Source organism: Nomascus leucogenys, chromosome 19 (genome assembly GCF_006542625.1).
Source record: "Nomascus leucogenys isolate Asia chromosome 19, Asia_NLE_v1, whole genome shotgun sequence".
Classification (NCBI taxonomy): domain Eukaryota; kingdom Metazoa; phylum Chordata; class Mammalia; order Primates; family Hylobatidae; genus Nomascus; species Nomascus leucogenys.
The window spans coordinates 65900757-65915037 of NC_044399.1; the positions used below are offsets into that span (position 1 = coordinate 65900757).

The window sequence follows — 14281 nt, forward strand, 5'->3', positions numbered from 1 at the left end:
TTGAGTCCTAGTTTTGTCATTTTTAAATAAAGAATATTATATTAAGGGTTTGAAAACAGTGTGCCTAAATCTAATTTTGCTTGTGTAATGGCCATTACGGGGTTTTGTAGTTATCTCCATTCCCATTCCTCTAGGTTGATAATATAAATCAGAGAGGGTGTGGCGCGGGACATAAGTGGTTTCCTATCTCCTCAGTAGTTGCTTCTGATTCCCTGGACATTCTGGATTTTTGCACTGCTGAAAGTGCATTATGAACTATAATATGAACCCACACTAATGTAAAGAAAATCAGAGCTGCCTTACTGGTCATGCCCATAAGACCGTGCTACAAAGTCTTTCCTCTGTCACAAGCATGAAGGGTCTACTTGTCTGACACCTTCAAACTTCCAACTTCAAATTTCTGGCATGTGCCTTAAACCCCAGCTACCCATAGTATATCATTATGGCTCTAACATGTAAGGCGTTATCTAAACCTACCCTAAGTTTGTATTTTCATTGTACTCAGAGCAAGTTCCCCAAAATTTATTTCCTGCTGGTTTATTTCTTTTAGATTTCCTTACTTCAAATTTCTGAAACTATCAAAAGAGAGCCACCCTAAGTTAGCAATTCCAGGTTGTTAGAATCATCCACCAGTCAGGAGTTGATAAAATACTAATCAAATCCCTTCCACACTTTTTAAATTCAAGATCTTGTCCTCATAATGCCAGCTCTTTTTCTCTTTGGGCAACGACCACCTTATTTATTCTTTGGCCACAAAACTAAATGCCACATTACCTTTTCAAGCCTGTTTAATGAAGCACAGTATACTGAGACAGTAACTTACAATTATGTTCCTTTGGGCAAGTATCTAACTTCTATGAGCCTCAATTTCCTCATTTGTGAAAAATAAATAATGCCCAAAAGAGCTTTGTGATGATTAAATGGGAAAATATACCTAAAATGTCCAACCAAAAGCCTGGACTAAAGCAGGTTATTATTATCACAGGCACTATTATTCCTGTTCTCTCCCTAATGGGAGCAACGATTATGGCACCTTCCCTATCTTTCTGGTGCTCACCAGACCAGCTTAACCTACACAAAACCAGTCTTTCTCCTTTCATTCACAGTCACCTTGAGAGAATTAAAAGGGAAGGACTCCAAACAGCCCTGGGGATCCCCACCCCACCCTCTACACCTCTGCCACAACCCTTCCTAGGCACAGCCTGGTATCCTGAGGACTCTAACAACCCCAAAAAGATGGATGCTTCCCCATGACAGGCACATAACTAGATACCAGGGAAACTGCCAAAATCATCAGGGGAGCTCCTTAATGTCACTGATTTCTTTAGCAAAGCCAGGCAATAAATAGACATAGGCATGTCAGATATATATACATCTGACATATATATATATCACAGATATATATGTCTCGTAACACTTTGCTTGATTCCTTTTTTTAAATGTTTGAACAATTTGGTGTGTGTGTGTGTGTGTGTGTGTATGTTCAGATATATATGTCTGGCAACACTTTTCTTGATTCCTCGTTTTTCAATGTTTGAGCAATTTTGGGTAAGATGAAATACAATATAGCTTGAAAAAGCTGCTGTGATGTCCATTTTAATCCTCGTTCTCCATGGTGGAGAATAATGTGTTGTTCTTAAAGAACCAACCTGCATACAATGTAACTGTTTTCTTCATTCAAAAGGCCCATCTTGAGTTGTGTAAACTACTGGCTAATCATCTCCCTTTCACTGTGTAGCTACAACCAAGGCCAATCTTACGACTTGAATACTTTCTATTAATGTAAGTATACATTAAGCTCCCAACTTTACAAAGCGTGAAGAGACACCTGAAGATTTTCTGGAGTTGGGAGGAAACAGCTAGAAGCTAACCCACATCCACTAGCAAAAATAGTAATTTGCCCAGATGACAAATTTAGCCAGAACGACAACATTTGTTAAATTTTATGCCAAATGAGTTCCTTTTATATATAGTGTTAAAAGGATTCTATTACCTTTCAAATCTGCACTGGTTTCCTCTAATTAAAGTCTTCTACTTACTTGGAGATTCCCAATCGAAATGTCTCCAGATTCAAAATGCCACTGTAAACCCTCCAGCAAGTTTAGAACATTGTAACAAAGTGCACCATTCTTGGAGCACCAAGGCTAGAAAATCATCTCAAAAGGTGGCTGGTTGCTTGGAGCTTCCGCCTCCTGACTGAAACCTAAAATAATCTCTCTCCTCTATTCCTGAATCTGCATCACTTCTGGCAAAGATTCTTCCTTCAGACCTGAATGGCCGAAACGACTTAAAGAGGCTCAGAGAACCATGCAGTAGAGTAGTAAGAGGAGCAAAGGCTACCAGTCACACAGGTGGTTAAAACCCACCTCTACCGGAACAAATAAATGTCTACCCCCTCATCTATGAAAGGGACTATGCCCACTTACCTTTAAAGGATGGTTGTGAGCATCAAATTAGGTAGGAACAGTGAAAAAAGTTGTTAACTGTTAGCTTCCCTTTCTTTTTTAAGCCTCAATTAAAGTTTCTCAGGTTGTATCATTGGAGCCATCTCCATTTCCTAGAGACTACAAAGGAGACTGACCTGGGTTACGTAGAATAGAGTCAGGATTATGATATCCAGACCCCTAAAAATAAGGAAACTCTGTGGGCTCACATCAATCCAGCTTCTCAAATTAGTGAAAGAAAAAAAATTTACTAAAAAAGAAAACAACTCAAAATACAGGGTTAACTATATCCCATCTGAAACAAGTTTCAGCACACATTCAGGCTAGTAAGGTATTTTAAAGGAAAATGTGAGAAAATATGTATTCTAAAAGTGAGGTGAGATGTTTTTCCACTTTTTTACTTTAATACTAGGGTTGCTCTAATTTTTAAGGGAACATAAGAAGAAATGCAGTCTGAGCTTTGAGAGGGGACTAATTTGCTGAGGTGAACTTGTATGAAGTTATGTTAAACAGTAAAAGAAATGTTATGCAACACATTGGGAAGGGCAAGCAGTTCTGGGGTTTGAAACTCTTCACTGTCTGAACAATTCAGTTCTTTAAAATTAAGATAAAGGTCTCCCATGGTTCTCGAAAACCAGACTAATTAGTAAAAACAGATGAAATCAAAAGCAGGACATTTCATACACATTTTATATTCAAATATTTTTGGGAGAAATAACTACATTGATTTTAAATCTCTTAACTTTTTCTTAACAGATATACTTCATTACATTTTAAAGTACTGGCTGTGTTTTGTAAAGCAGAATCAAGCTATCATCTTTTTACTTAAACTGATATATAAAAACGCTCAGCTAAGGGTAAATAGCTAAGGACTCGACTGGTCCCAAAGTTTTCTGTTGTATACCTATATTAACACCTAAGAAGAAGAAGGAAAAAAACTGCCTAAATCAGCACTTTAAGAGAATCAGAGGCACCTACAACATATACTTTGTAACTATTTCTTGTAACCAGTATTTTACAAATGGCTCAATGTTTTTCCGAATCAATTATAGATTCTATTCTAACCATTTTAAGAAAACATCTATTGAAAACTGACATTTCTCAGCTAAGAGATCTTTGAAATCTATTACATTTTAAGTGACTAGTAACTACAGCAGGCAAATAATCACGTCTAATAACAATCTGTATATACTCATAGCTATTCTATAATTTTCAAAGCACTTTCACATGCATTAAGAATGTGATTCTTACAATGGCCCTACAGGTTAGGCATTATCCCTATTTTAACAGATGAGAAATTTCTGAACAGAGAGTTCAGAAAAGTTAGGTAATTTCCCTAAAATCACAGTGTTTGTAAACAGCAGAGCGGTTACCTTAACCATGGTTTTCTGGGTCTAAGTCCAGTGCTCTTTCCACTTCAACATCCTTTTGTTTCTTAAACATTACTACATGCTACGGGAACGCTAGCTGCTACAGCTACTACTGGAAAAGGAATCATCCTGCCTATGCAATTTCATTATAGAAGCTGTTGAATTCTCATCTAACTGGCAAGCTCTATTAATCAGAATATGGTATTCTTTAACATGCCAACCATGATACTATCTAGTACTATTTGCTATACATATCTAGGATTAATTACCTGGTATAACGGGATCTTCTCTTTACAGGATTCACACTAACCCAGCTAAAGTCACAAGGCTTTAGATTTGCCACAAGAGAAAGCCCAAGCCACGGCTAGGAAGGTTCTTGAATGTTACAAGTCAATTCCTTACTTTAGGTTGACTAAAATTTCTTGGACTAAAGAATAACACTTTTCCACAGAATGAGGCCCTAATATGCAAGAAATTTTCCTATTAAATCTATCTACATTAACAAATTATTGATGAAACATTAAGAATAAAAACATTTCTCAGAGTAGTTCATTTGAGTATTGTTTCCTCTGTCAAATGCAAACTCATCCTAATGCCAAATATACTTTCATAAAACCACTTACCTAACTTGGCAAACAGATCTACATTTTGTCAGCTTTAGTCATCAAAGAACCAAAGCCTAAGAACTACTCAACTTATAAAGGTTGGGTGTGTTTGTGAATGAACATGAAAAAAAAATGAGTCAGAATGAGTGAAAACACTCAAATCTATTGAGTAATAACAAAACTAGCAGCTATTCCCTATTTTCTAAGGGACAGTGGCAAAAATGGCCAGATTAGAAGCCATAACTGTTAGTATAAACATGCAACCAAAACTACGTCTGTTGATTACTATTATAATCAAATTCACTATAAATCCCATTCCAACCATCTACCCATCCCCTATGAAAAAAATGAGTAGAGCAAATTGATAGCTAGACTTCTGTTTCATATCGTTCACACTGTAATTCATTTGAGAGTCCTCAGATCCAGAAAAAAACAGATCCGGAGTTTGAAGTAGAATAAAATCTCATCTAGGATACTCTGAAAGGACTGCTCAGTAATGAAAAGTGGGGAAATCAACAGGCTAGAGAGAACAGTGGGACCTAGTAATATGAAGCTAAAGAAATTGTGTGGTAAATAATGAGCGGTTAGGGACTCATTTACCAATAATAAAAGGGACCATTAATGAGACCATACCAATATTGTCGCTACTAACAATGATGGCTAATGTGTATTGCATCCTTACTACATGCCAGGTCCCAGGCTTACATGCATTCTCAAAGCCACTGGGGAGGTAAGCGTTATTCCTACTTTCCAAGTGAGAAACTGAGGCTTCGAAAGGCCAAGTTCATTGCCCCTAGTCACAAAACGCATACCTAAATCCTGGCCAAGAGATTCAAACCCAGGACTCCAGAGCTCTGGTTTTTTTTTGTTTGTTTGTTTGTTTTTGAGACGGAGTCTCGCTCTGTCGCCCAGGCTGGAGTGGAGTGGTGCAATCTCGGCTCACTGCAAGCTCCTCCTCCCGGGTTCACGCCATTCTCCTGCCTCAGCCTCTCCGAGTAGCTGGGACTACAGGCGCCCCCCACCACGCCCGGCTAATTTTTTTGTATTTTTAGTACAGACGGGGTTTCACCGTGGTCTCGATCTCCTGACCTCGTGATCCGCCCGCCTCGGCCTCCCAAAGTGCTGGGATTACAAGCGTGAGCCACCGCGCCCGGCCTGGTTCTTAAGCATTATATTAAGAAAACAATATTGCCCAGCCTGGACCACTCTTGGGCCATAAACATGAAGCCATGAAAAAGTATTCAAGGTTATCCAGTGCCCACCACAGTGCTTACCACATAAGAGGATGTCCAATGTCTACTGCATGAAACATTCCTTATGTTGCACAACTGAATCCTGTGGTTTCAAAGAGCATGGTCATTAACAACTCCCAGAAAGGAAGTTTTTTGAATGGCAAGTATAACTAGATGGGGGGAGAAGGAATGGAAGTACATCAAACATCTTCTAAGGCCCACTCTGTGAAGTCTGATCTAAAGCAAAAGAAGATCTTTGGTAGATGAAGTATAGTAAGGGAGGTATGACTCCCATACAATTGGATGGGAATCTTTCTTTTTGGGTTCTTATAAGATTTCCTCTTCAAGGGCCTCACAATTAAGATACAGAACAAAACAAACCAAAAAGAAAGATCCTAAATTGCTGCTTAAGTTCAAGCTTTATAACTCAGATTGTGCTAGACAACATCCTGAGAATTTCAAGCACTTCATTCTGACTAACGAAAAAAATTTCAAGAACAAGATATAACACATTCCTGAATCAATCAAGACTAGACACAATATTGATAAAAAAGAAAATTCGACAATAATTCATAGAGAGGTCTTAGGTCCTTTTTCCTTCTAAAATGGCTTCTGCTTATTAGAAAGTTTAGTTACTGGGTATCAACATACAAGGGCTGAGGAGAACGGAGAGCATCAGAAAAAGTCCTAACCACTGCCTTAGGAGTTCCTAGAACACTCCAAGCTCTTCCCTGCTTTGGAACCTTCATACATACTGTTCCCTCTGCCTAGAACCGTCTTCAGGTAAAAGAGGGCTAGCTTTCCAGACAAGCCGCCTCTGACCATCTTACCAAGCGGACTGCCCCCTATTATCTTCCATCACGAAACCCAGCTTGTTACCTTTATTACTTTCCCAACTAGTAATTTTTCATGTTTAGCTAAATAGCCTTCCCTCCCCCATCTTCACAGGGGGACAACCTCCATGAGGACAGTTAGAGACTGTTCAATTCTCTATAAACTCAGCATGAGCGTTTTATGCAGATGCTCAATAAATATTTTTTGAACCAAAAAAAAAAAAAACACTGTATCCAGCTATTTCAAACTGTCAGCCTCCCCACCAATAAAACAAACAAACAAACCACTTTGTTTTTATAAGCTTTATAAGTCACCCATCTGGAACAAGAAATACAATCCTAAATTGTCATTTTGCCATTTCATTTCCCCCCACCACCACCACCTAGATTGTAAAGCTGTACAGTCAGGAAGTCAATCTTATACTTCATCAGTATAATGTGCTGTGCAACACAGTGGGCATCCAATAACTAATTCAATTTGAATGAATTATCTTAGGACCTGCACAGAAAGTGTCCTCTAAGCTCTGACATCATTCTGTCTATATATCTATCACCGGTTTTTATGTATATTAAAATTATTTCACGGGGAAGGTGACAGGGATGTAAAGATAAATAAAATCTTGTCTCTTCTTCCTGAATTATGGCATGCTCTATAAACATGAAATATTGAATAAATGTCTGTTGAACCTAACTAAATGCTAGAAGCCCTTTAAGAACGGAATCAAAAAGTAACCATGGTCACATTGACTACCAAGGGTACCCCAACCCTTATTCTGTTAATAATTCAACTCAAGCAGTTTGCTAAAGTTGTCAAGAGATTTCTGAGATTCCCTGTTTTAAAAATAGCATTACTACTCAAAATTCCCCAGTAAATTTAAGGAAATGGTCCCTAACAGGCTCGGGCCTGGCCTGGTATTTTCACAACACCCCCTGTCAAAAGCCATACAGAGCTAATAAGCATTCCCAGTGGGGAAAGTCATTAATTAGCAGAGCTGCCTCAAATGTCCAGACACTACAGTATCACTTTGACCCCTGTCTATTTCCTGTATCTCTCCATTTAAACCAAATTCAGTCCTCTTTTTTTTTTTTTTCTTCCTGCATGCAATGCTAACACAGAAATCCCTGGCCTGGAACAAAATGCCTCTCCCAGGCCAATGGCAGCCTACCTACCTACCTTACAGGTGGCACAGGCCTGGGCAACCCGCCCCCCACCCCATCCCTTCCAGCGCACAGAAACCCTGCAAAAGTTTGAAAACGCAGGTTCCAAGAGGCCCCCGGAGCCCGAGGTCAGCTCAGTGGTCCGGCTCCAGCTGTGCCTGGCGACAGCCAAGATGGCCCTGAGCGGGGCCCACTGCGGCGGCGGGGCCGAGGGGCGCCGGCCGGGGCCGCTGTCTCTGCCGCCTACCTGAGCGGCGTCAGGGACCAGGAGGCAGGCCCGACGCCCCTCCCGCCCCGCCGCAGCCCCGAGCCGGCGCGTTCCCGGAAACGGGGGCCGGGCGGGCGCCAGGTAAGCGGCGGGGGCGATGGGGACGTCCGCGGGGGCGGTCCCGGACCAGGTGGGCCCCGCGGGCCGGCTGAGAGCCCGGTAGGGCCCAGGGGCCAAGCGCAGACAGAGGCCGCGGCCGGGGCCTATGCGGGCCGGAGCCCGGATCCAAGCTGGGCCGGAGGCGGCCAGGAGCGGGGCGGGAAACCTGGGAGGGAGAGAGGGAGAAGCCGGCGGCTGCCCTGGCTTCCTCAGCCGGGTCCGGGGGCGTCCGCTGGGGCAGGCCGCGACGACGCGGGTTGCCGCGCTAGGGGGCTGGGGTCTCGGCGCGGCCGCATTCCTTACCCTGCATGCTGCTGACGGCCGGGTGGCCCGGCGCCGGGGACCCTACTGGGCCCGGGGTGCCGCTGCCGCTGCCGCCCCCGGAGCCGCCGCCGCCGCTCGGGCTCGGAGCCGCCATTGTTGGGAGTGAGGAGCCGAGCGGCGCCCCGGCGGCTGCAATGCAGCAAGCTCGGCCTCTCGCACGGCCGAGGGGCGCGGCTTGCCCCCGCCTTGGCTCCGCCTCCGACACGCCCCGGACACGCCTCCTAACACGCCCCCGCCCGAGCCCGAGCCCGAAGCGCAGCCGGCGCCAGATGCTGAGCTGAAGAACCGCCCGGCTCCGGGTGCGCGACCTGTGAAGCAGACAGCTGTCTTGGACGAGGGCTGCGGGCCCGCGGGGCCTAAAGTGGTTTGCAGAATTAAAGATGGGCCTGCATTTGTGCGGAAAGAAGGTACACAGCTTTCATTATTCCCATGGAGGTCTGTGACTCCCAAAAGTCCCCCTTCTTGGAATCTCAGAACCCCAAATCAGAATAGTAAAGCTGAAAAGGATCCCAGGGATCCCTTTCTTCTCCAGTCGCTAACAGATCACTTCCAGAGGGCAGTTACATGTAGCTATGGTTACAGTCTGGAACTCCTCTTAAGCCCAATACCCCAACCGTCTACACCCTTCTGAGGGGAAAAGGGAGTCCCAAGGGGAACTAACCAAAGTGCTATCCATGGACCCATCCCAAAACTACTGAATTAGAGGCTACATTTTAATAATACCGCCAGGTAATTTGTATGCCCATTAAATTTGAGAAGCATATATTTAAGCACTCAACACTCCCCAGCCTCCTGAAATAAGCTATCTACATCACCATCTTCCCCTAAATGCACACTGGATTCCCTCCCTCAAATCCTTTACATCTTGTATAAGACTAGCCGTAGTCATTATTGTAAGTTACATAAAATGACAACCCCAAAAAACAATATGAGGTTTCTTCCATTGCTTTGCACAGAGACTTTTATTTTAGGAAGACAGTAGCTAAAAGAAGAAAAAGTTCTCTATGAGGCTAGGATTTGTGAGCCAACCGCAATGTACTTGAAATGGTAAGACATGGGTTTCTTGCCTAAAATGGAATAGCCAGTTATCTACTTCACAAAGAATCTAAGCCATGGAGCTTGGATTTTTTCTCCCATTTTGAAGCATTGTGTGATCTACACCTAGACTTCTTTCCCAAAACTTCTTCCACTCAGACCTTATTTGATGCTGAGAGTTCATCACAGCATGTTGGAAATGTGTCCTGGGTCAAAAGAGTCCTGCCTTCTTGTTCCAAACCCAATTTCATCCATCATCTTGATGGCTCAGATCCTAAAAGTAGCCAGCCATAAACATCAAGTGGAGAGGCATTAAAGGCAAATTGAAGGTGAGAGCAGGAAGTGTACTTAAGTGGAGAGCCTGCCAGAATTCTCCTCCATGGGCCTCACTGGCTGCCCAATATCTTCAAGTCCAGGTCTTATAAACATGGCCAGATTCCCATCTGGAAATCAGTAGCCCACCCAGCTCTTGTTGCTCCTAGGGCATCTTAATTGTGAGCCACCATGACTGGCCTTTAATAAGAATTTAATATATATTCTTTTAATAGAAATCCTAGGAGCAACACTACAGATTAGGCAACTAATAGAAAATTAAACACACACACACACACACACACACGCACGCACATCCAATATTGTAAATAACAAATATAAAAGAAGGCTGGGGATGTTGGCTCATGCCTGTAATCCCAGCACTTTGGGAGGCCAAGGCGGGTGGATTACATGAGGTCAGGAGTTACAGACCAGCCTGGCCAACGTGGTGAAACCCTGTCTCTACTAAAAATACAGAAAAAAAAAAATTAGCCGGGTGTGGTGGCAGGTGCCTATAATCCCAGCTACTAGGGAGGCTGAGGCAAGAGAATCGCTTGAACCTGGGAGGCAGAGGTTGCAGTGAGCTGAGATTGTGCCACTGCACTCCAGCCTGGGTGACAGAGCAAGACTCCATCTATAAAAAATAGATATATATAAATATATTTATATTTATATTTTATATATATATAAATATATTTATATTTATATTTTATATATATATATATATATATATGGGAAAACATTCAACCTAGCAAATTCATTAAGGGAAATTGGGAAACTGAATTAAAAGAAAAATACAATAAAAATAAAACTAATCTTATTTTTTGTCTAATAATACCTAATTCTGAGTTTGTGATAAAACTGACATATACTTGCATTGCTGTTGGTATTGTAAACTAGTAAGAGCCAATAATTAGATGTGCATACGGCAAAAACAAGAAAGCACTTTGATTTGTTCCAACTGAGGAAGCTATGTATGAGCTTTTTAACTTTTTCTTATGCTCACATTTCTCTTACATATTTGTGTTTTATGATTTCTTATGGACTCAGTTGTATTCTGCTCCCTCTCCAAATTCACATGTTGGAGTCCTAACCCCCAGCATCTCAGAATGGGACTATATTTGGAAATAGGGTCTTTAAAGTAAAATGAGGTCATATGAGTGGGCCCTAATCCAATAGGACTGGTGTCTTTATAAACAGATTAGGATGCAGACACACAGAGCGAGGAGAAGATGATCATCTACAAGCCACAGAGTGTGTCCTCAAAAGACACCAACTCTGCCTACACCTTGGACTTCCAGCCTCCATAACTGTGAGAAAATACATTTCTGTTGTTTATTGGTTCTTTTGCTATGACATCCCTTAGCAAACTAATACACAGTTCAGAAAAATGAATTGCTTAAAAAAAGTTAACCTTTTTAGTAATAATGGTGGTAGCTGGCATAATCTTTGGGGAGACGGGAAGGCAATTAAGCAATACATATGAATATCCAGCAAATTTACATTTATAAGATATCCTTGAGGAAATCCCCAAATGGGCCTGAAACTCCTGGCTCTGCCGTGTAGTGATTTTATCTTCCCACTAGAGTAGATGAAAATAACAAATTAAGATGATTGCTAAAAGGAATGTATGGCAATATCAAAGTGCCCCATCCTGAAAGAGGCTGCAGAGAAAGAGTAATGTCTGTGTCTTCCTTGCTTAGAGAACCTTTGTTGAGAAATCTGGCTTGCTTGTTCTTTATGATACATATGTCAATGGTTAGACTAAAAATATGTTTTTTTTTTTGAGACGGAGTTTCGCTCTTGTTGCCCAGGCTGGAGTACAATGGCGTGATCTTGGCTCACTGCAACCTCCGCTTCCTAGGCACAAGTGATTCTCCTGCCTCAGCCTCCCGAGTAGCTGGGATTACAGGCATGTGCCACCACACCCGGTTAATTTTTTACTTTTAGTAGAGACGGGGTTTCACCATATTGTTCAGGCTGGTCTCGAACTCCCGACCTTAGGTGATCTGCCTGCCTCAGCCTCCCAAAGTGCTGGGATTACAAGGGTAAGCCACCGCACCCAGCTTCAAGAATACATTTTTCACTTCACATTCCAAATAAAGAAAAAGTAATTTACAACTGGATTTCACCTTAGGACCCCAATTTCAGCCTCTGGGAAAGAAATAAGGTCAGACACCTCTATTTGGATGGAACAGTCACCAGATATTCCATATAGCCTCAGCAGTTGTCTTTGAGCAAAACGCCCACCCTCAAATTGCCAAGGGCTCAGGACCAGGCCACTCAGTGACGGATGTTGCCTCTTCAGGCAGAGAGCTGCAGGCTGTGCAGGTTTCTGGATGTCATTCGAGCATTGAATTTAATTGGAAATACAGGGCCTGTGAGAAACTTTGACCAGTTCATGCCATTAAAGAACCAAAGTTTCATCTGGTTCAGATAAAAGAAGATATTACTAATTTTTTTTTTTTGAGACAGAGTCTCGCTGTGTTGCCCAGGCTCGCTCTGTTGCCCAGGCTGATCTCAGCTCACTACAACCTCCACCTCCGGGTTCAAGTTATTCTCATGGCTTAGCCTCCCAAGCAGATGGCACTACAGGCGCACATCATCATGCCCAGCTAATTTTTTGTAATTTTAGTAGAGACGGGGTTTCACCATGTTGCCCAGGCTTGTCTTGAACTCCTGGCCTCTAGTGATCCACCCGCCTTGGTCTCCCAAAGTGCTGAAATTACAGGCGTGAGCCACCGCACCCAGTCAATATTACTATTTTGACTATTAATAATCATGCATATGTATAAAGATTTATAAGAAAATGTTCATGACAACATTACTTATAAGAGTGAAAGAATGGAAATATCTCACTCTAAGTCATCACAAAAGATGAATACCATGCTACCATTTATGCTAGTGAATACCATGGTCTGACCAAATACAAACATATTACGGAAGTATAGGATTCTATTCTGCAAGAACTGCACCCACAACCTGTCCACATATTTTGTATTCTGTTGCTCTAACTTCACTGGAAAAAAAAAAAAAAGGACTGGGCATGGTGGCTCATGCCTGTAATTCTAGCACTTTGGGAGGCCAAGGTGGGTGGATCACCTGAGGTCAGGAGTTCAAAACCAAGCTGGGCAACATCGCGAAACCCCATCTCTACTAAAAAGACAAAAATTAGCCAAGCATGGTGGTGCATGCCTGTAATCCCAGCGACTCAAGAGGCTGAGGCAGGGGAATCACTTGAACCCAGGAGGCAGAGGTTGCAGTGAGCCAAGATCGTGCCACTGCTCTCCAGCCTGGGAGACAAAGAGAGATTCCATCTCAAAAAATAAATAATTTAAAATGATAATAATAAAAAGAAATAAAGTAAAACAGAGGGAAGGAAGCTTGGAGATTAACTGGGAAGGGGAAAAGGGAACTTTTGGGTAATGGTCATATTCTATACCTTGATAGGAGTTTGGGTCACACAAGGGTAAGCACTTGTCAAAATGCAGCAAATATATGCTAAAGATTTGTGCATTTCATTGTATGTAAATTTTACGTCGAAAGAAAAACATGTAAACAAATATCAGGCTCGGTGTGGTGGTTCACGCCTACAATCCGAGCACTTTGGGAGGCCAAGGCAGACAGATTACTTGAGGTCAGGTGTTTGAGCCCAGCCTGGCCAACATGGCGAAACCCCGTCTCTACTAAAGATACAAAAATTAGCCAGGCGTGGTGGCGCATGCCTGTAGTCCCAGCTACTCAGGAGGCTGAGTATCAAGAGAATCGCTTGAACCCGGGAGCCGGGGGTTGCAGTGAGCGGAGATCGGGCTGCTGGACTCCAGCCTGAGCGACAGAGCAAGACTGTCTCAAAAAAAAAAAAAAATACAAATATAAAACTCTAGCTAATTATAGGAGTCCTGCAGTATTTAACAGGACATAATGCTGGTATCTGCAATTTACTTTGAAAAAATGGTTGAATGGTAGGAGAGAGGGATAGAAAGATGGATAGAGATATGCTAAAACAAGCATAATAAAATGTTAATAGTGACATCTAGGTGGTGGATAGACTGCTATTAACTACAATTTTTTCCACTGTATGTCTGAAATTTTTTTAAATTAAATATTAGGGAATATAAAAAGCATGACAAAACTAAAAATGTCACACAGAAGTTAAACATTTCGCTAAATTGTATTACTCGCTAGAACAAAATAGCAAACCCAGTACTGTAACTTCTAACAACTAAGTCTGAATTTGTCCAACTAATATAATCTTACTGGGTAGGTTCTGATAAAAATAATGACTTATTGAAATGTATCTAAAAGAAAGGAATCACCTAGGGCATAGCCCCAGGAAAAGGCCTCACATGCAAAGGCATGTGTCAAATGTGGTCTTACATGAGACCACAACAGGCACCTCTGCCTAACTCAAGACTGTAGAATTTAATAATTACTTGGGGGAGGGCATTGTGGGTTTGGTTTTGCTTTTGAGATTAGGTAACAGTATCAGGTTTGAATTTAATAATACTGTTTTGTTTCATTGTGTTTTTTTAAGTTTTATGAAGCTATAATTCATATACCATATAATTCACCTACTTATAGTGTATTATTCAGTGGGTTTT

The 14281-nt window shown here is 42.0% G+C and overlaps 1 protein-coding gene across 3 annotated transcripts in view; it reads right to left on the reverse strand.

Moving 5' to 3' along the window:
- The window catches only part of MAP2K4 (mitogen-activated protein kinase kinase 4), a 124258-nt gene extending 115768 nt beyond the window's left edge, over positions 1-8490 (reverse strand). The window contains exon 1 of one of the 3 annotated variants that reach the window (XM_003262590.3): positions 8313-8490. In XM_003262590.3, coding sequence (XP_003262638.1) covers positions 8313-8427 — 115 coding nt within the window. In that variant the 5' untranslated portion in view covers positions 8428-8490. The remainder of the gene's footprint in view (positions 1-8312) is intronic. The other 2 variants (XM_003262591.3, XM_030799363.1) reach the window with 2 other exon arrangements.
- Between the last annotated feature and the right edge of the window lie 5791 nt (positions 8491-14281).